General features: G+C 39.2%; 2 protein-coding genes across 2 annotated transcripts; one reads left to right on the forward strand and one right to left on the reverse strand.

The window, feature by feature from the left end:
• The first annotated feature begins 136 nt into the window (after positions 1-136).
• On the forward strand, positions 137-14,090 carry f8a (coagulation factor VIII associated). The gene is made up of 12 exons (XM_028565785.1): positions 137-290; positions 4,513-4,559; positions 4,770-4,842; positions 5,766-5,925; positions 6,129-6,197; positions 6,327-6,447; positions 6,559-6,651; positions 6,940-7,004; positions 12,589-12,670; positions 12,802-12,848; positions 13,226-13,281; positions 13,396-14,090. Exons 1-12 carry the CDS (start codon positions 232-234, stop codon positions 13,475-13,477), a joined length of 954 nt encoding a protein of 317 aa, XP_028421586.1. The 5' UTR covers positions 137-231; the 3' UTR covers positions 13,478-14,090.
• On the reverse strand, positions 13,864-19,250 carry LOC114546759 (epithelial membrane protein 1). The gene is made up of 5 exons (XM_028565797.1): positions 19,108-19,250; positions 18,119-18,209; positions 17,617-17,716; positions 17,245-17,385; positions 13,864-15,315 (listed from the first exon to the last, which is right to left on the reverse strand). The coding sequence occupies exons 2-5, from the start codon at positions 18,191-18,193 to the stop codon at positions 15,155-15,157; spliced, it is 477 nt and encodes a 158-aa protein (XP_028421598.1). The 5' UTR covers positions 18,194-18,209; positions 19,108-19,250; the 3' UTR covers positions 13,864-15,154.
• Between the last annotated feature and the right edge of the window lie 4,812 nt (positions 19,251-24,062).

The raw sequence follows: 24,062 nt of genomic DNA on the forward strand, positions 1-24,062 counted from the left end.
ATGACTACATACATTGAAAAAGAAATACCTGTCTCCGTCTGATTTATGTGTTTCTGTAACATATGTCCATATTTGGGCATTTCCTTCTTCATATAAGCGCCACCCTGACCAATGGAATTGCTAGGTTTCGATTCTACGAGCCAATCTCATCGCTCCTGTCAGTTTGACTTCCTGGTTTGGTTTATTGTGTTCAAAGCCGGTCTTCTTTGATTGTGTTTTTCTGCATTGACCATGGCTGCAGAGGGCGATTTTCTGGCGAGATACCGTGCCGTGTCAAACAAACTGAAAAAGTAAGGCGTTGAGTTACCTTAGTTCAAATAGAAAGATCACTGAATATCAGGATTAGCGTAACGTTACTTGACAATAAAGAGTGATACAGCTAGCGCTAGTAAGCTAGGTTAAGCTAACATTTAGCCCTTTGCCATTACTGTCCGTGCGTGTCGGTGCGTGTTATTTAACCTAAATGTATATGCATGTGATGCTGTTTCTAATGCAATATGATGTTGGTAGATTTCATTGGTTTAGTTAGGTTCATGAATAGTAGTAATTAACTGGTTAATTTAGCTAGCTCCTGTCCAGGTGCGGAGCTAGATGTTGTAAACATACGGGGCTCAGCTTTTTTTTAATCGTCATTAATGGCAGCTATATATGCACTTTTTTTCAAGCCATTTGATAAAAGAATGCCAGAAAATCTGTACATAATTTGGTAAAAACGCGTTAGTTGCCAAGGACAAAATAATCCTGTAGAGCTCACATTGTATTTTGTATCTAATATTCTCCAGGGGCCCGTTTCAGGAAGTAGGTTTAACAAACTCTGAGTCTAACCCTGAACTCGGTTCCAGAACAGCTGATTTGAGTTGGTTCAATCAACTCAGAGTAGGTTCATTCAGAGTTAGTGCACCACCACAATAAAAAGGCAGCATGAATGGAGCCACCATGATTCACCATGGTAACAACCACAAACAAACTGGTCGCAGAAATACTCATGCGCACATACAGCAAGTTTGAACATATATTTCGTTAAAAAAGCAACACAGCGGCTGCTGCAAAAGAGAAAGAATTTCACCTGCAATACTGTGGAACTCCTTTGTAATGGTTCTTACTGTTTTGTGTCCAGGGAACACTACAAAAACTTTTAAACGTTTCAGAGCGAGTCACACTCTTCTGACGGCGCTTTGCTATACAATGGCTTTACTAATATTCTCCGCATCACCAATGTTGTAAAAAACCTGCCGTTTGCAACAAAAACGTAATGCGACACAAGAATCTGCTGGGATGTAAGAGCATGTCCACGATGGGTGACGTTAGTGATATGAGGACGGATAAGTTTATGTAGGCTACATAACTGATAGACTGGGAAGAAAAAGGATACCGCTCAAATAGGTAGGGTAGTATCTGGAAATGAAAATACATCTATGGTCGGGGCCTCAATATCATCTCCCGACATTAGGGGTGGTATGGTTCATGAAAAAACATCCGAACCGCTCTGTTCTCCTGTCTCGGTTCTCCTGTCTCGGTTCTCTTGTCTCGGTTCGGAGCGTGTGTGTTGCACTGTTCGTCAGTACACTGTCAATGTGCACTAACCACTTATTGCCGTAGTGCCCACTTTCGACACCTATGTTAAAGGTCCCATGGCATGAAAATTTCACTTTATGAGGTTTTTTAACATTAATATGCGTTCCCCCAGCCTGCCTATGGTCCCCCAGTGGCTAGAAATCTTGATAGGTGTAAACCAAGCCCTGGGTATCCTGCTCTGCCTTTGAGCAAAATGAAAGCCCAGATGGGCTGATCTGGAATCTTCTCCTTATGAGTTCATAAGGAGCAAGGTTACCTCCCCTTTCACTGCTTTGCCCGCCCAGAGAATTTGGCCCACCCATGAGAGAGAGACAGCATGGCTTTCAAACAAGCAAAGTGGCAGTTGGTCAAGGCCACACCCCCACCCTCCACCTTGCCCCCTCTCCTCCTCAATAACTACAGACACAGAAATGGCACATCCTAATGGTGCGTTCTTTTTGTATTGTAATCGTGACTAGTAGCTCAAGTGTGACGTCACATCCATGTCTGAAAACGAATAACCGCGGGGTTGTTGCGTTCTTTTTGTCACACAATACTACGAGTTGGAGAAAAGATGGATTTTTGTAACATTTTTAGTAACCTTTAGGATTCTATTCAGCCAGTTATTGACATATTACACAAATATATTTCACAGTTTGATGCATGACAATTACGTTTTGATTAACATTAACGTTCGGCTACTGCTCTGCTTTCTGCTCAAGGCTCGGCTTAAAGCCATTGTTGTCATATAGCAACCGAGCGTCTCTAGCCAATTTCAGCTGCACAAGCTACAAAATAACTAATTAGGCGTATTTAACTCCTAATAAGACTGTAGCAACATGCCTATAGGTAGCAGTATACAGTGCTATGTGTACGACTTCTTCATTTGGTTACAACAAAGACAAAAGTGCTTAAAATTGTAGAAAACCACAATGTTTACTACGTGTGATGCACGACGTAGCCATCTTTGAAAGTGAACTCGGGGTCCTCTGAGTTCAGACGACTTGACGAGTCGTAAATATGACCTCAGTGGCGTTCTTTTTGCAACTTCCGGTTCGTAACTCCGGAAAACAACTCGTAAATCGCCTTCAAAAAGAACGCACCATAAGGAAAGCTCATTGTGGGACTGGCTCTAGTGGCTGTAATTCTGCACCAAGGCTGAATTTCTGGAAAGAGACTTCAGATACAGTTTTAGGTCTATATAAAAGCATCCAAAGAGCACCATGTCATGAGACCTTTAAAACACTTACTGGAAATGACAAGCGGGATGAGCGTGACGAACGCAACACATGGCAGCTTGTTGGACGTACGCGTCACGTGGGTCTTGCTGCTCCCGAATTTCAAAACAGACTCTAATGGCATCTCGTTCTGAATACGATCTCGTATTTTACGAAAATAGTTCACCGAAACGTGTTTCTGAAAACATTTTAAGCGAGAAATAGGCCATACAGTTACTGAATCTGTCTGTCTTTTTTTTTTTTATTGACAAAGGTCAGTTTAAAAGATTTTTGTCAGATTTTGAGAGGCGCCGAGCCGACCGCTCCTCAAGTAGAGTGTGGATTGCTGCTGCTGCAGGTCACGTCACATGCAGAAATGTCAAGTGGGAGAGATAAGGAAGGATGCCCAGAGTTGGAGGAAGCGCCAGCAGCGTATATAGTCTGGTGTGTGGGAACATTTTGGATTTCATGTTACCTATGATGACAGCGGAAATAAAACAATAGATAGAACTGCCACTGTGTGCATGTATTGTGCAAAATGCATTCAATATGCTAATTTTAGCTATATATATCATATGCTGAAGTATATTTCTGGAGTGTTAAGGATTAAAAGAAAAAAGAATCGTACAGAACCAAAAATCGTGACCCTAAAACTGTGATACGAACCGAACTGTGGGTTTTGCTAACCGTACCACCCCTACCCTACATATGTTTAACTCCCTGCGAAGTAATACAGCTTCTTCATCAACACGATCGTCGACAAAAGGAAATGCCATGTTTTATTGTCCGCCTAACATGGTTAATAAACCAACCCTGTTTTTTATTCATGCAGATAACAAACTGCGCTAAAATGCGCCTAATACAGACTTAATGAATGAGGAAATGAAAGAGCGACTGAGAGAAACTCAAGGTTTCTTGAAGAAAACCTGCTCCCGACCAGGTTAGGTTCACAGGCTCAGTTACCATAGTAACTGACTCTGAGGTTAAATTACATCTCTTTCTGAAACGGGCTGGAGTTACCCCTCTCTCTCAGGTTTGATTAACCTCCCTTTCTGAAACCGAAAACCCAAAGGTTCCCTCATCTCAGGGTTAACAAACTCAGAGTTTTCACTAAACGTGCTTTCTGGAACGGACTGTCCTCATCCACAATCCACTCAATCCACAAGAGTCTCACCTTTCCAGTCCTACTCAATTTATGCAATTGTTTAGGGACCCCAGTATGCAGAAATATTCAAATACACAACTTTAGAATAGGCGAATATAACACATTTATACTGTACTGCATGAGACAAACTGCATTGTTTTTGCCACGAACTGCATGGGATTATCATAAAGTGGACATGTCTGTAAAGCGGAGACTTGTGGGTACCCATAAAACTGATTTTAATTCAGATATCTTGAAGTGAGAGGTCAAGGGACCCCTTTGAAAAGGGCCTTGCAAGTTTTTCCTCGCCAAAATTTAGCCTAAATCTGGAGCATTATTTATCACCCTTCCCGACAAGCTAGAATTACATGGTTGATACCACTGGATTATTTAGGTTGTCTAGTTTCATATAATACCAATTTAACCCGATTTGTACAAATAGCTTTAAAAGGGAACCCACTACAGCCTCTGAATGACCTTAAAGATCCATTAGCGCATTCATTCTTCTGTTTAGCACAGTTAACTGAAGTGCTTTTACTATAGCTTGCTACTATAGAGATATTTTAGACAATTGAAATGCTTGTTTCCTTGTTGCAGACGTTTTCTTCGGAAGCCCAATGTAGCAGAGGCAAGTGAGCAGTTTGGTAAGTGCCAGCTGGTCTCTGCACAACCATTGTAACCTAACGTTACCTTCACACTGTTAACGCCAAAATTACAGTATTCGTTCAGTACGCACAACATGACACCACCTTCAACCTTTCTCCTTGTTATCCTCCATGTTGTAGAGAACGTGCCATCAAATGGTTTCTTCACAGTTTTCCTCGCATGTATTTTGCTGTTTTCACTTGTGTTAGGTCAGTTAGCCAAGGAGCTGAAGCAGCAGGACTGCCTTCAGTATGCTGCCTTCTGTAACCTGGCCATGGCTAGGTGAGTTTACACTTATGTATCCTCACACCTTTTGCACCAGCTTGACCTGAATCAACTCAGTGTCTAACACAACACGAGACAACATTAAGTGATATTTTACACAATAGCCCACTTCTAAGTTTGTGGCAACAATTTGGAAAAGGTCCTTTGTTGTGTTTGCCCTCATGCACAAAGCAACGTTCATAAAGAAATGGCTTTTCAGTTTGGTGTGGAAGAGCTTTAGTAAATGTATCTTGAACAGAGCACTGACCTTAGCCCCATCCAACATCTTTGCGACAAATGCCAACTGCGAGCCAGACGTTATTACCCAAGATCAGTGGGCGACCTCGTTAATGTTCTTCTGGCAAACAAGGAGCAAAATCCCTCAAGCCAAGCTTAAAATTTTGTGCAAAGCTTTCCCAGACGAGTGGAGGCTGTTATAGCAACTTATTAATGCCCATGGCTGTAGAAAAGAGATGTTCAGCAGTCACATATGGGTGTATTGTCCAGGTGTTACTTTCAGCCATGTACTGTACCTAAAGTCCTCCCTTCACATCATAAAGGATTCTTTAAGTAACTGCTGGTTTTTGAAAAGCATGTAAATGTAATCATTTGTGACACGCTTGAACGGAACCATAACAAATTTACTACATTGTCTGTGCATTAATTACCGGTAAGTAATTTGTCAGTTCTCCAACCACGTTATGCAAATCATACCATGTCTATTAGGAACTTCTGGAATTTCTGCTACTATGTTTTAAATAGTCAGATTATCTCATAAAGGTACAGTCCAGTGATTACTCCTCTCTAGTTATTCATGTCCCATACAATAAACCACCACAGGGTGACAGAGATGTTGGTCTGGCCCAGAGAGAGCCTGTATGTATTCATAGTGATGACATGTTTACTGTTGTTGTTACACATCCTGAATGTCTTGACTGCAGGTGTGAGCAGACTCTTTTTAACGCTCCCGGAGAGGCTCTGGCGTTAACCGATGCTGCCCGCCTCTTTCTCTCATCCGAGAAGGAGAACCGGGCGCTGCAGGCCCCGGGCTTTGATGAGCACCTCCAGGCTGCACTCAACTGCTACAGTTTTGCCATCAAGGTACATTATGATTCCTAGTTTTTTTGTGCTTACAGCAACAGTTCTAAACACATCTGTGAAATATTTGTAAAATACACAAATATGTATAGTATACTGTATGCAATTTTTGTGGAATATATATACAGATTAAGGGTTTGCAGAATATATTATGGAGTACATTTCGATAGACTGTAAAATAATGCTGATGTACAAATGGCTTACAGGTGCACATTGAGATGAACCAGCCTGTGATGGCAGCCAGCCTGTGTCTAGAACTTGGCAACGCGCTGAAGGTTAAACTTTGGATCAGCTCTTCAAGCTGTCCTAAAAGATACATTTTCCTGATCCTCGCTTTGATTTTAACTTGGTATACTGTTATTCAAATGACATGTTAATCTCAACTCCTCCTCTGGTTTCAATAGGAGATGAATAGACCAGGAGAGGCTATTGTTCATTACCAAAGGGCTGCAGAGTTGCAGACACAGACGCCAATTGAAGCTCTGCTGTCGATGGGAGAAATGGCCACATGTAAAATTCTCACCCGTAAGTTCAGTCAGACCGTCTGATACATCTGATATGTAGCTGATGTGTGTTTTATGTGCACATATGATTTGTCTTGATTTTTCTGCAGTTTTAGCTCTTGTGTTTTTGCAGGTGACTACGACGGTGCTTTGTCAGTGTTCACTGAGATGCAGCTGATATGCCAGGAGAGAGGACTGCAGCTGCCAGGCATCAGCACCCCTGTTGGTGAGACTTTGCATTTATCTACAGGCTCTACCTGCCTAAAATAATCCTGTGTATGAATGAATCCCCAGTGACAGAATTTTTTGGAATAGAGGCTAAATACAATATGTCAGAAACATTTCTATTGTCGAGATCAACAGCTGGATGTTTAAACAAAGATGGTGTTTAAAGGCGGTGTCTCACTTTGTGCTTTAATATGATTGTTGCATTTTATGTGATTACACTGACTGAAAAATGGTGAAATATTGAACTCTTCATTTCTTTTGTGTATCTTTATTTTCCTGAAAAAAGGTGCATTTCTGGACATTGTGGCAAAATGTGAGATCTCCAGAGTACTACTGCTGATGTTTCTTGAGGTAGGCACATTTATTTTATATAAAAAGACAAGACATTGCAAGAAAACCATCTATATCACAATATCTGTGTAACTGAAGTGGAAAATACAGCCTCAATAAGGGAAAACCATTTTTAGAATGTATGAATCAAACCAGCTCTGCATTTCACTAAACTTATGGAAAGCTATATTTTAACAGTTTTTATAAATAGTTGTGATGAAACACTGTGTACCCAATGCAACATATTTTTTTATTTACCAGATACACAGCAAGGTGTACATTTGCCAATTCTTTGTCAAAATATGGAGGATATATTTATTCATAATTTAAATTGAAAGTCCAAAGAGAAAACAAAGCGAGATCAAATTAAAAATATTATTTTACTACGCTACTAGGACAAATCATGCCATAATTGAATTTAAAAAAGAAAAAGGAAACTGAAAAAGCAAAGTTGAAATGTAAAATGATAATTTGAAAATGTATAGTGCAATGCAAAAAGTCAAATTTAAAATGGGGGGAATACTTATTTTCAGACATGCTATTGGATGCTGTCCTCCTCTCCTACTTTAATGCCTAACAAATCTATCTCTTTATCTCCCTGACCCTGTCTTTCACTGGTTGAAGCCTGAAAATATTGTAAACACATTAATAACATAACTAATTACTCTGGTCGGACTGTTCAGCTGTTTCAGACTGATACCTCCGGTTCATGCTGGTCCTCATCCTAAATACGTGCCTTTTTCAGTCACGGAAAATACTTTTCAATACTCATCTGGATTGAAGCAGAAAACATTCAGTGTAAGAGTAAAACATGACATAACATTATTTCTAAAAAGATTATTTGATTCACAGCTGCTACATATAGTGTTTTGACCTCGACAACCCAACTGCATTTTACCGCAAACTTGCGACTAGTTAACTTTCTAAAGCGGGCACAATCGCTTGTTTGCTAAGAGTCGGGTCGGTGATTGTGAATGTGTGATTGTGTAAAGGTGTTCACGAGATACCAACCTTTCGTGAACTTGTGAATTTCGCCAGCCGTCTTCTCTCCTTATGGAGACAGACGCTGTGTGCACGGTGGGATCGATGGTGTTTTAATCCTCCAACGTCGCCTTACAGGCACTAACCCTTACCTTAACCATAACCATTGCCGCACTGCCTGGAAGATGACGTTGAGGGCTAAAAACACCAAAGCACGGTGGGAGGAGCTGTGTGTGTCTGTGTGAGCAAGACACAAGTGACAGAGAGACGGAGGAGAGCAGGGAAAGAAAATGCAGAAGAACGTGTTTTAAATAGCGTTTAAAAAAAATTAATTAATATCAAAACGCAATGTTAAGCGGCCGGTGATGATAGTGAGGCGGACTGATGGACGAGTTAATTTTCTGAAATATGGCTTGTTTTCCGTTTGAACACATTGTCATCAATATTAACAAGGTTTAAAATGACACATTTTTCAAATTTGGATATCGTTTCAAAATCGGAAATCAAATGAACGAAAACGTACACAGGCCCAATTACAGTAACTACATGAAAAGTTCACTGTTGTTGCATGTTGGGTGGCTCGAAGGGAGAGTGGTTGCCCCTCTACCACAAGGTTGGGGGATCAATCCCAGGCTCCTCCGGCCACATGTCAAAGTGTCCCTGAGCAAGACACTGAACCCCAAGTTGTATGTATAGCTGTCCTCTGCTCCTAATACTTAGGATGGGTTAAATGCAGTAATAGAATTTCACTACATTGTACTGTGTGTATGTGACGATTAAGAATAAAGTTTGATCCTTTGATGAAATAGCCTACATCATCAGTTTCTATCATCTAATGTGAAACAACAGGCCTAGCCAGCGTGGTAGCAAAGCTGCAACCAGATGCTCCTCAACTCAGTGTGCTTCCCAGCAGTCACCTCCCCCTGCTGTCCAGAAGGGGCCTCTGCACCCCTTTTGTTTCAGACCCTCCCACCAGCCTTTGGGCCACTCCTCCTCATTTTGACATCTGTCACATCCAAATGGAAAAGCCAAATGTTAAATCGAAATGGAAAAGGTGAATCTTAAAATGTCAAAGGGCAATTGCCAAATAAAATTTTTAAAGATAACATTATAAAGAGCAAAGGCTAAAATAAAATTATTATTTTTTTTTCTATTTGAATTTTTAAGTATTTCCATTTAAGCTTTTCTATTTCACATTTTGACTTTCATATTTGATGTTTCTCTTTTATTTCCATTGCGATTTTCAATCAAAAGATTTCAAAGATTTCAGTTTAAGCATTTATATTTAAGCTTTGCATTTTAAATTTGACTTTTTGCATTGCACTTTACATTTTCAAATTATCATTTTACATTTTAACTTTGCTTTTTCAGTTTCCTTTTTCTTTTTTAAATTAAATTATGGCATGATTTTTCCTAGTAGTGTAGTAAAATAATATTTTTTATTTGATCTTTCTTAGTTTTCTCTTTGGACTTTCAATTTGAGCTAGAAAATGCATTTCCTGCAGAAAATGCGTAGGAATGCTGAACAGCTGAATTGCTAAAGCTAAACTGGATGAATAGCTGAAATCCGTGAGAAGAAGTTGGAGTGAGAGTAGTTGAAAAAGTGGAAATTATTAAAAAGTTCAAAGTTGACGCTAAACTGAATTGTTGGCTATAAAAGTTGAAAAATGACAAAATATGTAGAACATTGTGAGGTCTTTAGCTGAAGCTGAAGAATAGTTGAAAAAGTGGAAATTGGTTCAATAAATATGAATTTCATTGAAAAGTTGAAGAACACCACTAATAAAATATAATATATAATAAAATAATTTCTTGAAATACATTTGTAGAAAAGCGGTATGCTAAACTGTAAAACTGTCAAAAGTGGAAGTTTCAATAAATTGACTAAAAAGACTTATTATCAGCCATATCCATAGCATAGAACAAACGAGAGAAAGAGAGGGATACAGAGGAAAGGAGAGAGAGAGAGGGAAAGAGAGAGGGAGGGAGAAGTAGGGATGGAGAGAAGGAAATAGAGAGAGAGAGGGGGATGAGAGAGAGAGGGAAAGACAAAGAGAGAGAAAGAGAAGGAGAGAGAGGGAGAGACAAAGAGAGAGAAAGAAGAGAGAGAGGGATAGAGAGAGGGAGAGAGAGAGGCAAAGGGAAAGAGACAGAGAGAGAGAGAGGGAAAGAGAGTGATAGAGAGGGGGAGGTAGAGACAGGGAGGGAGAAGGAGGGAGGGAGGGAGAAGGAGGGATGGAGAGAGAGAGAGACGGATAGAGAGGGAGAAAGAGGCAGATGGAAAAAGAGAGAGAGGGGGAGCGAGAGCAGACAGACAGACCAGAACAAGAGAATAGAAGAGAGAAGACAGACTAAAGTTCATATTCCTGCCTGTAGTATCTGGGTGTGTATCTGTTGTCATGGTAACGACTGGCCAGTGAATGTTTGTAGTAGTTGAAGTTGTGAGAGTAGTAGAAAAAGTGGAAATCGTTTTAAGAAGTATGAATTTCATTAAAAAGCTAAAAGTTGACGCTAAACTGAACTGTTGGCTTTAAAAGTTGAAAAATGACAAAATATGTAGAACATTGTGAGGTCTGAGAGGGAGAGACAAAGAGAGAGAAAGAGAAGGAAGGAGAGAGAGAGAAGGGGATAGAGAGAGAGGGAGGGAGAGAGAGAGATGGAAAGAGAGAGAGGGAAAGAAAGAGATGGAGAAAGAAAGAGGGCGGGAGAAGGAGGGATGAAGAGAGGAGAGAGAGAGAGAAAAAGAGAGAGAGAGACCGGGAGAGAGAGAGAGAGAGAGAGAGGCAGAGGTAAAGAAAAAGAGAGAGAGAGGGAAAGGGAGAGATGGAGGGAGGGAGAGAGACAGAGAGGGAGGGAAGGAGATAGAGGGAGTGAGGGAGACAGAAAAGAAAAAGATGGAGGGAGGGAGAGAGACAGAGAGAGAGGGAAGGAGATAGAGGGAGTGAGGGAGACAGAAAAGAAAAAGATGGAGGGAGGGAGAGAGACAGAGAGGGAGGGAAGGAGATAAAGAGGGAGTGAGGGAGACAGAAAAGAAAAAGGAGGGAGGGAGGGATACAGACAGAGGGAGGAAAGAAGACAGGGAGGAAGGGAGACAGAGGGAGGAAGACAGAAGTAGGGTAGGAGACAGCAAGAGACGGACAATGAGGGAGGAGGAGGGAGACAAAAACAAAAAAACAGGAGGGACGGAGAGAGAGAAAAGGAGGGAGGGAGGGAGGGAGGGAGACAGATTAGGAGACAGACAGAAGTGGAAGGCAACAGATCTAGACTACTGTTCATATTACTGCCTGTAGTATCTGTATAGACTACTGTTCATATTACTGCCTGTAGTATCTGGGTGTGTCTGTGAAAGTGTTGTCATGGTAACGAATGGCCAGTGGATATGTTTATGAACATGCTTTGATGTCTGTAATCAAGTTGATGAGCAACACCTGCTGAATCTGTCAGCTGTGCTGTGCTTCAGCTATTCAGAGTCCCTGAGAGCGAGCTCTCAAACAAAGCCTCACAGTGGCAAAATGATAACTGCTATCAGTCAAATGACTGGATAAACGTAAAAATGTGGTCATATCAGCGATTTCAAAAAGTGGTTCGTTCAGTGTTTCGCTGGGAAATATCCAGGAGTTTTAACATTGGAGCCAATGGAGAAAGATATGGACCTCTTGTCATTTGGAAGCTCAACCAGCCAAAAGTAAAAGGCGTATCACAAAACTGACTAGCCAAAAATACCTACATATTGATGTATAAATTGTGTATGACAAGTAGATATTGTGGGCGTGAGAACAATTTATTGAGAAGGGACAAAGATAATTTTTTTGCAGCTTCACCCTCTAGCTATGACATCATCCACTCTAGCTCACGCAATACACACTCTGTTTAATCAATAAAATTTCCTGAAATGATCACTAAACTTAAACAGCTTTTTAACAAAAACTGTTAAAGATATCAAACTGAAAAGATATAGCCTGATAGCTGAATGTTTTGTGAACATTTTAAAGTTTGTTTGGCGTCTGTAGGTGAAAGTATGAAGGAACTGAAAATTTTGGGAGCGGAAGAAGATTTTAAGGAGTTGAAGGCTGCTCTCATTCACTTCAATGTTAAAAAAACAGTGTTTAAAAGCTTAAAATTTTAAAAAGTATAAATAGTAGAAAGAAAGTTGAAGTCCCATCATTAGCTGAACATTTGAAAAGTTGAATGGTTTAAATAGCTGAAAGTATGCAGAAGTTACGGAGAGCCAAAAAACGTACAGAATAATAATAAGAAGTATATAAAGAACCGAATAACAATAGTTGGAATGCTGTTGAACAGCATTCCCCCAATAATAAAGAACAGGATAACAATAGGTGGAATGCTGTACAACAGCATTCCCCCAATTATGAATAAATATATCCTCCATACAAATAACCATCAACTAGCCAATGGGTGAACTGTCAGAAAACAGAACAGTTACATTTTAAGCATTAAAAGAAGTAAACACCTCCAGATCAGCAACACAACAGAAAATATTGCATTACTGATGCCAAGAGTATTGATATTGTATGACACTATATTAATTATCTATCCCACATCTTTACATTACGTACTGGTGCACCAGCACTTTGATGATCTAATGTTGCTGTTTTCTGTGCAGCCTCCACCTCAGAAGTTGTTGCCAGAACATGCCCAGACCCTGGAGAGATACGCATGGGAGTCTTTTGACCCTCACAGCCAAGGTAAATGCATCTCAATATTTATCTATTACCTGTGAATTATAGACACTGTCTTTTCACTAGGAATGCAGATCATGAATTCTATGAGTGACATTTATTTGAAGTGTAAACATGGATCTTGTCTTCTCCTTCAGTGACCTTCCTGCCTGAGAATGTTTTCCTGCTCCTGCAGTCCGTAGTTGTGAGTTTTGTCATCCACATATTTGGGGTTCACTGCATGAAGCAGGATGGTCTTCACAACCTTCACGTGACCGAGATAAATGTGCTAGAGTTTGTCTTCCTTTGACAATGGAATTAGTTTTTTTTATTTGCAGTGTTGGTCGACTTTTACCTGTCTTTAATATGAGGCAATCAATATTCACAGTTCTTGATTAATGTTTATTCATGACTTCAATAAAAGATTCTTTAAAGTAACTTGTTCTGGATGGACAGTCTATCCACAGTTAGTTATAAATGAGCATAAACATTGACAAGACTCTGAGATCTTGTCAAGGTCTTTGGAATCTGCAGTTATGTTTTTTTATTTGTGCAGCCTGTAACAGCAAATCTGTTTTGCAGATGGCATGTCAGGAGAAGGACACAGAGTCCCTCAAGTCTCTTCAGACTGAGCTATGGTGAGCATTCAAAAGTGATAATTTCCATCATGTGATGGGAACTGAACGGCACTTTTTATTGCTTTTCAATCCTAATTTTCCATATTGATTATGTGTTTTTTTTTCTCCCCTAAGGCCGTTTCTGACTGCAGAACAGAATCATCTTCTCCACCTGGTGGTTCAGGAGCGCATCACGCCGTCTGGCCAAGGCATTTAGTTCAGTCAAGTTTTTACTCCCTTCCTCTGGGAACAATACTTTATATAATGGAACATTCCTGTTTCAGACTAGGTCTGTTGTAAGGCCTAAAGAAGTGTTCAATGTTGTAACTTGCACTCAGTGAAATGCTTGCAATACAAAACTTTGCCCTTATTAAGCGAAGTTGCACAGAATGAAAAATTAGTGAAAATTTCAGTAGTATTTTCTAGTACTGTGTTGTCCTTGTTTTTGTCAGGATGCCATCTTAAGACTAAATTTAAATTAATTTTAATGAAATCTTGTGTGCTCGAGTGTTTGCTACAGAACTGGACCAATTCATACATATTTATTATGTAACAGTGACTTTAGTTGCATTTACAGCAGTTTAATAGATAAAAGATGAAGACTTTGCGTAATAATGCGTTTATTAATACATGATATGGCTTAAATTCCATGTAATTACGAGCAAATCCTATTGCATAGTTTGGAATTATGGTGAAATGAAACACAGCTGTCCTGCATCCCTGGTTCAATTTATGTTCACTTGTACAAATTGCATGTACTTTTCTTATGATAGCAGCCAGCTACAGACACAAAATCAAACATGATTTAAAAAAAAAAAAAAAAAAAAAAACTCAATACAAAATGTTACAAAAATATAATGGTTACAATGTACACAGATTTAAAAAGGATACACTATACTTCAGTTGTAAAATAAGGATACATGATTAAAACTACTTGTACTGTATATTAAGGCTTGTCTTTCCTGATTGTTCAAGTACTGCAACGGGAATGTTGCAGTTTTGCCAACATGCCGTACCTTCACAGATACAGTATTTATTCTCTCCTCAACTCTGGAAACCTGCAGTAGTAACTGTCAGCCTCACAACATGATTATACAGGATGATAAGTACTGTCATCTCAATGAGTATTTTCAACCACTAAATCTCAAAAGGGCTTATTATGCTTATGCTTTTTTCCTCCTACATAATCAACTTTGGTAGCTTCCTAAAGAAATAATTTTACATTTTAGTAAAAAATAATTTCTTTCATGCAGAAAGGTAGATTAAAAAAAGATTGATACCACTGTCGTGTATGGTAAACATGAAGCTACCTCCAGCTGCCGGTTAGCTTAGCACAAAGACTGGAATCAGGAAAACCGCTAGCCTGGCTCTGTCAAAAAGGTAAGAAAATCCACAAACCAGCACCTCTCGAGATCGCTAACTAAAACCACAATTTGTCATTTTTACACTTTGGTTTTTGGCAGGCTGTTTCCAGTCTTTATGCTAAGCTAACGGTCTGCTGGCAGTAGCTTCATACCTTATGCACATATATAAGTCTGACATCTATCCTCTCATCCAACTCTCTGCAAGAAAGCATATATATTTCTCAAAATGTCTATTCCTTTACATAGTATTCCCCTACACCTCTTGAATTAAATAGAATTCTATCAAGTAAAATGATTAAGTTCAGCCCTTCGTGAATGCATGCATGACTTCTATTTCAATTTATAATATTCAAAATATAAACAAATGGCTCTTGTAAACACACACACACAAACACACACACACACACACACTTTCCTAGCTACAGTTTATTCCCTCAGAATTTTTGAAACACTTCCTATTCCTATTCTTTGATTTCCCAAATTCAAACTGGGAACATAATCCCAGGCATGCCCTCATTCCTTTTATCCTCTCACTCACTCTTCTTTCGCAGGATGAGGTAGGTGATCGCTAAAATGAAGGTGAGGACAAAAGAGATCCAGGCCAGGACATAGGAGTGTCCGTATCCTCCCACCGTTTCATTGGTGTGAAGCTCGGCTGTGTAGATTGAGGCTGCTATCATTATACACAGGCCTGTAGGCGAGAAAGGGGGAATTTTGTCACATACACCCAGACGAGGCACAATTAAGATGTAATTATTGCTCCTATTATGAGATAAGGCCCATTAACAAGGACGGTGTAGCAGACGGTTCCACTGCAATCACAATCAAATGAGAAACATGACAGTTTCACCTTGCTAATATATATATATACTGTACATGTTAAAATCCCATTTTGTACTTGCAGTAAGGTTGTTTTTTTAATGTAGTAGCAGCGCCAAAGATAATCCATAATTGACCATCTTTACTCAATTGTATTGTGAAAAAGATTGCTGTTGTTCACAGAACTTCTGTCTACATGAATACGTTCACTTTTACCAAAATCTGTCACAGCATTAGATCTTTTATTTAAATGTAGGATTACTACACCTAATTCACTGGTATGAATGTGGCTTAACTTTACCATTTGGTTTTGAATACTCAAGTGAGTATCGTAAGTTAATGGTTTAAGGCTTTGATAATTATCACATATTCTGCCCTTGTTGCCGAACAATAATTAGCAAGAGCTGAGCTGTCAACTAATTGATTAGTTGATCGAAAGGAAAAATGCCAAAAATGTCCTTGTCCCAGTCCCTGAAATCTGAATATTTGATGGGTTTGTTTTGTTGAGTAAAATTAAAAGAAAATAATCAGATTTATGGAAAATGTTAGTTGCAACCCTTATTAGTATATTTAATTTCCAGACCAGGGGTCTTCAATGTTTTTCAAGGCAAGGACCCCTTAACTGAAAGAGAGACAGAGCAGAGACCCCCTACTACATATATTGTATAAAATTGAGTTGCATATTAAACTGGGCCTACAATAACGTGGGCGGCCTAAAGCCTTTATACATACCTTTTTAGTGTACAGAATACTAAGCTATTAAATAATTGTTGGCATAATTTAATAAATTATAGTTTTATTCTTAAACATACATGTGACAGAGTGAATCCTTAGGATGAACTGTATCTGTTGATCTACCTTGGTGACTACCTTACCCATAGGCCAGTTAGCCTATCATTAATGTTGTTTTTTTTCACAAATAGGCTGATTTATATTTGCAAATAATATGTTAGATTCATGGTAAGAAATTTTCAGTTTTGAAAAAATTACTTATTTTTTTCTTATCTTCACAGATGTTTGAACAATCACTTCTCCACCCTGCTTTACAAACAGCCTCTCACCTCAAAATATATTGTTTTGGTACAGTTGTACTCTACTGCAATGATTTTCAATCATGTGTCGTTGAGACTCTACGGATTAACAGGTCAAACCTGCTGATGTAGACTCTTGAACCTGGATGACACCGGAGTGAAAATCACTGACCTTCTGAACCTGCATCCATGTTTGTTTTAACACTGAACACATTTGTACATGCTGCAGCTAAGCTCTGCTTACTTACTTTTACTTAAGTAACATTTTCAATGCAGGACTTTTACTTGTAACACACAACCACCTGCTCGTCTGGTCACCATGGGGTCTAGAGCTTTCAGTCATTTGGCCCCCCACCTCTGGAACTCTCTGCCCCACTACATTCAACACTCCACGCCCATAACCACTTTCAAATCTCACCTAAAAACTCATCTTTTCAGACAGGCTTACTCTCTTTAATTCTTTTATTAATAGTATTATCATGTTATTTTATTGCTTGTTTCTCTGATTGCTTGTTTAATGTATTGAGTGTTTTATTGCTGATTTTGTAAGGTGACCTTGAGTGTTTAGAAAGGCGCCTATAAATAAAATGCATTATTATTATTATTATTATAATTGCATCTATATTAAAACATATCCACTTATTGTTTTGTTCTGCTCTTCCTCACCAACTCTGAGAGAAAGTTAACACATTTTAATATGCTAAAGGATATAAGAAAATAAATCTATATTTCTTGCAGCTGCAGGTCAGAATTTTGACTGGGTTACTTACAGGCGATTAGCTGTAAAATGCCGGTGAAGGTGAACCTCTGGCCTTTGGGCAAGGTGAACAGCTGAGCCACAAACACAAACAAGGCCAGAATAGCAAAAACGCAGGCCAGCACTGAAGTGGCCTGCACCGTCTGGAGATACTCTGTAGCAGCAGGAATGACAAACAGACACACGGTCAGTGAAGGATCCACAACAACACAGATACAAGGCGATGTTCACCTTGAAGCACTGTGTACTTATTTGCATTATAACAGCTCTAATACCACTATTTACATTCATACAATAATTACTGATCATGTATGAACATATTGTAGAATTGTACATCTTAACACTTTATACCTCCAGTCAAATCAAGTCAATGAATGAACATTACCCTCCGGATAGTTTTTCAGGTTGGTGATATGCCAGGCTGAGTTTGTCAACTCCCACCTGCCCCACAAGTCAGTTGACACTGTATCACTGATCCACCAGGCCTGAAGACACACAGGGAGATGAGAATAAACACAGATATCAAAAATATCAATGCACACACAGTGGTTGCGACACATGCAAAGAAATATTTAGTACACTTTTTGCAAATTTACTGTCAACAAATGTTTAAACTTGTCTTTCCCTATTCAGTGTCCCTTTATACGAGCTCTTATTAAGTTGGCTGCTTGTTTTAATATTCTGTAAGAGCTGGTGAACGTTTGTCTGTAGATTTGCAACACTGAGTGTCAAAATACCAAAAACACAATTTTTAACATTTGAATCCAGGCTCCATACAGAAATACCTATTGCTTTAGGTGTTTGGCATTTATTGGCTCATAAAAAAAAACTTATGTTCTAACTCTGAGCACTTGGCGTATGAGAAACAAGATAAATCATCCACTTACATTATCGATGGCGGCCACCAGAAGCAGGATGATGGTGGTAATGTGCAGGACAACGATTCCAGCCAGCATCAACATCGTGGCCTTCTGAAAACTGATAACAATGGAGAGGCGGAAGGATGCACACTATTATTAATTTTCCACGGACGGACTTATGTAACACAGGCTTGTACATTAGGAAGCATCTATTCCCACAGCTGTCCCAAATTAATACTGTTACTCAACCCGAAAGAAATACTGACAGAGAGCCGTTGCATGCAAGCTCAAACTCGCCCCAGAAGTCTCGCAGACAGACACATTTTTTAATATGACACATATGCTGTCACACACACATCGCATAACCAGTTTCACACTTTCAATTTCAACATTTTTTTTCTTTAAAAACACTTTTTTTCCCTATAATATGACAGCTCAAATAAATTGCGACCCATTTGTTGCGCCCAGAAACCCTTATCCGTTTGCTTTAACGACTCATTTCCATTTTCACTGTTTCCGTCGACAAGAAAGGCGCATTTGTTTAGACCGCGGTGTTAGGGCATTCCCAAATTGGGGCCGCTCCATTACACACACACACACACACACACACACACACACACACACACACACACACACACACACACACACACACACACACACACACACACACACACACACACACACACACACACAGGCCCTGCACTATAGTCAACAACTTTGGAAAGAGCGCGAGAATAGAGAAACCAATAATAAACATACCTCTAACTTATAAACATAAATATAAACACTGTTTTAAACACTGACTATTCCACTTTATGCTGTTCTTTAAAATACTTTTTCTGCGCACAATCATATCCGCACAATCATTCAAAGCGCTGTAGGAAACCTGGAGTTAACTTTTCTCTTTTTCTCTACATAACAACAAAATACCACACACAAATCATGCGTAAGAGCGTTCCACAGCGTATGGTCCATACAATAACTTCAAAAGTGTAAACAACGTGGATAAACTTTACCTGAAAGTGCTTTAACACACGGCACCGGGACTTTTTTTGGGAATGTGAAACAGTGTAGACCCACCCAGCTTTGAATTCACAGCACACACATCACCCTGTTTTCGCTCTCAATTCCCTCGCTTTCCTCTCACCAAGCCCCACCCATACAGTTTGTTTTTTTCTTCCCCTCAATGAAATGTCCAGACGAACCAAACGGCTTCAGGTTGTCCCCTTCAACTCCAAACGCTGCGTAAAGAGGAGTAGAGTCTACAAAATCATTCATTGTTACAAAGGGGTTTTTAACACCTCCCTTTGTTCCTCAAATTCCTTCCCAAACATGCTGCTTCAAACCAATTTATTTTAGTGAAATTTCTCACCATGGGTGTCCTATCTCTGTTTAACAAACTGGCCACAACTACAGCTGCAGTGTTTTTTTCCCCCTTTGAATATGAAATAACATTTTGGACACACATGCATTCACACATTTGCTGGTTCTTTAAGCTCATAAAATGACTTTTTCAAAGATGGGAAATTAAAAAATGATATAGACAGCAGTGCCCCAGACACCGGGGACGTCTTCATCTTTCCAACAGTTACACTCTAATGGCAACATATTTGGAAGCAAGTAAAAACGTGAAATTCAATAATGGCTCATGTAGATGCAGTTTCGATTGGTGCCAGAGAGTGACATCAAATCAGTAAAAACACTTTCAATAGATTTTTCACTGTGACTACAGTATATTGATTCTGCTCTCATCGCAGTGACACATGTTGAGTGTGTTCCCCATAGACCACAGTCATTGGTGTTACCAGAATTACATTGTCATTGTAGGAACTGAACCTGAAATTGTATTTTATATGATTTCACATGACAAATAATTGAAGTGGACAAGAAGCTGTGCAGGAACATGATGGCATATTCAGGGTGGTTTTAACTATCCAATATCATGATAGTCAAAATCATGCAACAGGACATGGACAATTTTGTCACTGAGACATGTAAATCTGTCATTCACAAAAAAAAAAAAAGTTAGAGGCGACAAGACGTTGTCCTACTTTACTGCCACCCATCCCTCAAACCCTCACTGGGCTGGCCTACGTCACCGTGTTGGAAAAGCTCCATTTACACAACAAAACACCAAGCCAATGTTTAAACGTTCACACTCTTTAGAGGCTGTTTTGGAAAAGCTCCGCTCTGCAGGGGAGAAAAATGCCATTTTAGTCCAGAGGAGGGCTGAAATGGAGGACAAAGATATGCGTTTTACAAATGTAACCAAATGTAACCAGCCTAATGTGGACATACTCTGAACCAAACCATGTTGAGCTACTGTAGAGTTGAGTGTTTAATACTGTAGAGTCCAGCCAAGTTTTTTTTTTCCCCAGGGTTCAAGACATCCAAAACATTTAATGACATACATAAAATACATACAGTACACACACAGAAGAGGTTGGATATTAACATATATCAAGGACTTTAACTCACATTAAGTGGTTGCATCACATGTAAATATTCAGTAAAAGTTTTGCAAATCTGCTGTGCCGTAAAATGTTAAAACTAGTCTTTCCCCCACTTTGTTTTTATTGCCTGTACATATATACAGTATATACCAATGTGGATAGACCCATTAATTGTGCCCTTTAGATGAGCTCTTAATAATCCAATTCTGTGACACTTGGGGTGGCAAACTATTAAATATAATATATATATATTATATATATAATAAAATATATATGTATCAACATTTAAATACTTTTCAAGTGGTTTAATAACACATGCAGTGGTCTGAGCTTGCATTGGAAAAGTAATTTATATAATACATGTAGGAACCTTTTTCTGTAATTTATAATCTTATAAGGTGACTATAAGAGATTTAGTTTATCCACTGGCCTCTGTTAAATGGGAACACAAAAGGGTTGGAGTGAATAAGAAAAATAACTTACATTATCAATGGTGGTCACCAGAAACAGGATGGATAAAGACAGTCATATTTTAACCGCAAATTGTCATTTTTTTAAATAGGTACCGTCAGGTTTTATTATTGGCTGCAGTCAAATAATGCCATGTTATTAGGGGGTTACTTGGCAGACAGACTTGGCAGTGGATATCTAGGAAAGCCTTTTATCACCAGCCACAGATGGGAGAAAGCTTGAGCAGTTATGGGTCTTCTTATTTCTACAAAGACGCAGTATATAAAAACAGTAAAAGAACATTTATGTATCATTTAAGGCCTCAGCTCATGTCTGCCTCTGTCTTATCTTCCCTCAGGCTGTGGTCTCTCAGTGAAAACCACATGGACGGAGGAAGTCCTGATCCCAGTTCTACAATGGTTGCTTTATCCTCCTTATGGTGGATGAGTCTATCTAGATACCATAGTAGCTTCTTTTGCTCTTTTACCGACAACTCCCTCAGCTGTTGACAGTACTCAGTAACCTGGAAACGTATCAGGATTAGGAATTATACTGACATGTTCCCACTCAGGTCATCGTACCGCTGTTCTGAAGGTATTTCCAGAATAATCACTCTACTAAACCTTTTCCTCAACTTCCTACTCTAATCCAGATAGCCAGAACATAATGTCTTTGTTCTTTTTGTAAAACACATGCAAAATATGAACATGTTATTGTGTATGAAGATATGTAATATTGGAACCAGACATCAATATATAACAATATTACTAATAATATATATATTTTTTAATTATGGTTCATGTTGAGATATGTAGTTCCAGCTACCATATTTGATAGGATTAGGTAACAGCCATGGTGGAAGAAGTATTCAGATCCTTTACTCAAGTAAAGGTAGCAATACTCACGTCCCCTGTGACTGACATATGTACATTTTTAGATTGTTAATACTGATGCATTAATGTGTAAGCAGAATTATACTGTTGTAGCTGCTCAAGGTGGAGCCAGTTACTTTATATAGAGCTGTGACTAATAATTACTTTTATTATGAATTAATCTGCTATAGAAGCAAAATGAGAACACAAAATGAAAATACTCAAGAGCATGTAACACAAGTACTTTGGGGGAAAAAATAATATTTTTTTACCCCACTTGTCAAAAGACTTTCAGAATTCTGGAAATACCTTCATAAAAGCAGTAAATGTTTCAAAGACTGCCTGGTAATAATTTTTCAGAAAATTGGATGCTTAGCTTTGTGACTTGAATGTAATGGTGCTGTAATACACGAGAGAGGCCCAAACTGTGGCTAGGTTCAGTTAAAGTCTAGCATCTGTGAATCAGAACATTGAAACCAAATATCTCTTTTAGAGTGAATACATTTCTCACAAGTTCTCTGACTGGGCACTGATTGAGCCATTAGTGTAAGTCTCCGTTTTTATTATAGTATTGCTGAGATGGAAATCATTTTGAGAGCTCTATTATTGTCTCAGGGTGTAGGAATGGGCGAGGGGAAGTATTTTCTCCTGGCAGTAACTCTGAATAGAAGTCAAAATTGAAACCATTATATCTGACCCCTGATGGTTTGTCATATCCTCACAGTGAATGGTGAGTGGGTGCTTAGCAGTATTGGTTCTCCCCATATCCGAGTCACTGGAGTTTTTCTATTCCCGTCACAACATGTGGGCCTCCACAGAAAGTACAATCTAACATCCATTGTGCAGTAGGTGTCCATTGGAAAGACATTATACAAAAGTAGCTGCTGCTTCAAAGGCCTGAAAATAGTAAAATCTTTCAGGAATAAATGCTGACAATAATTTCATTTACAAATCTGACTGTTGTGTTTCTTAACAGGCGGTAAACATTTTTTACACCTTTCCTGAAGAGGCTTATATTACATTTGTTGCCATGCTAGTGGCCTGGCTCTAGGCAATGTAGGTTTTTTTTGTCCACCACTTTGGTCCAGACTAAATAATATACAACTACCTGACAGATTGCCATGAAATTTTGTTCTGACATTCATGTTTTCCCAATCCTCTGACTTTCATCTAGTGCCATCAGGGGTGTCAGACTGGGGGTGAAAATGGGACTGAGTACCCAGGGCCCTCATGTGAGGAGGGCTCAAAAAGATGCTAGAATGAGTAGCTGTGGATGCGGCCCAGAATTTTGTGCTACGCCCCTGAGTGCCATCATCTTGTCTAAATTTTTGTTAGTCCAATACTTTGGTTTATGACCATGACCTGCAAAAATGATGAAAGCAGCAGCCTCTGCTGTACTTGGTGTTAGTGCTAATTAGCAAATGGTAACATGCTCAAACACAAGTATACCTGCTTGGCATCAACATTGTCATTGTGAGTATGTAAACTGATGATAATAGCATTTAGCTCAAAGAACTGCTTCACAAAGCCGCTAGCATGGCTGTACACTTGCAGAGGCCACATGCAGCAACTAGCCTATGTGCTGAAGCAGCACACATCTTCCCACAACAAATCCCTGTCTCCTACACTCCCCAGCTCCCAACGCTGCACGATTCCTTTTGAACTGTCAGCGCACATTCCCATAACATCCAATCAATTATCACAGCCGTCACAGCAGGGTTTAGGTTCCAAAAGTCTGAGCTTCTCAGATTAATTCCAGAGACTCTCGTTGCCTCTGGACCCTCAGGCTTACAGCCGGTCCATCCTGATACAGCCTTTTGCAAATCTGCATACAGCGACACAATAACTAAGAAACACCACAGTCACATTTGCCCTCCACCTCATGACTCATACTTGAATAACTATTATTTCACTTTTCATCTCATCTCATATACAAAATGTTGGTCTATAAATGCCACTTGTATTACATTTTTTAGGCATGTGTTCGTAAGATAAATCTAAAGATGTTTAACAGGAGAAGAAAGCACAATTTGTTTTTCTTCTACAAAAATGTATGTTTATTTTTCAGATTTACCTCTAATCTTTTTTTCTTTTCTTGTGTGAACTTCTCGATAATCTTATTTCATCAGGACTCCTAAAAATGATTCACTCTTTGATTGAAATGGTCACAAGTCACGACTGGTAGACATCTGCGAC

This window comes from Perca flavescens, chromosome 2 (genome assembly GCF_004354835.1).
Source record: "Perca flavescens isolate YP-PL-M2 chromosome 2, PFLA_1.0, whole genome shotgun sequence".
Taxonomy (NCBI): Eukaryota; Metazoa; Chordata; class Actinopteri; order Perciformes; family Percidae; genus Perca; species Perca flavescens.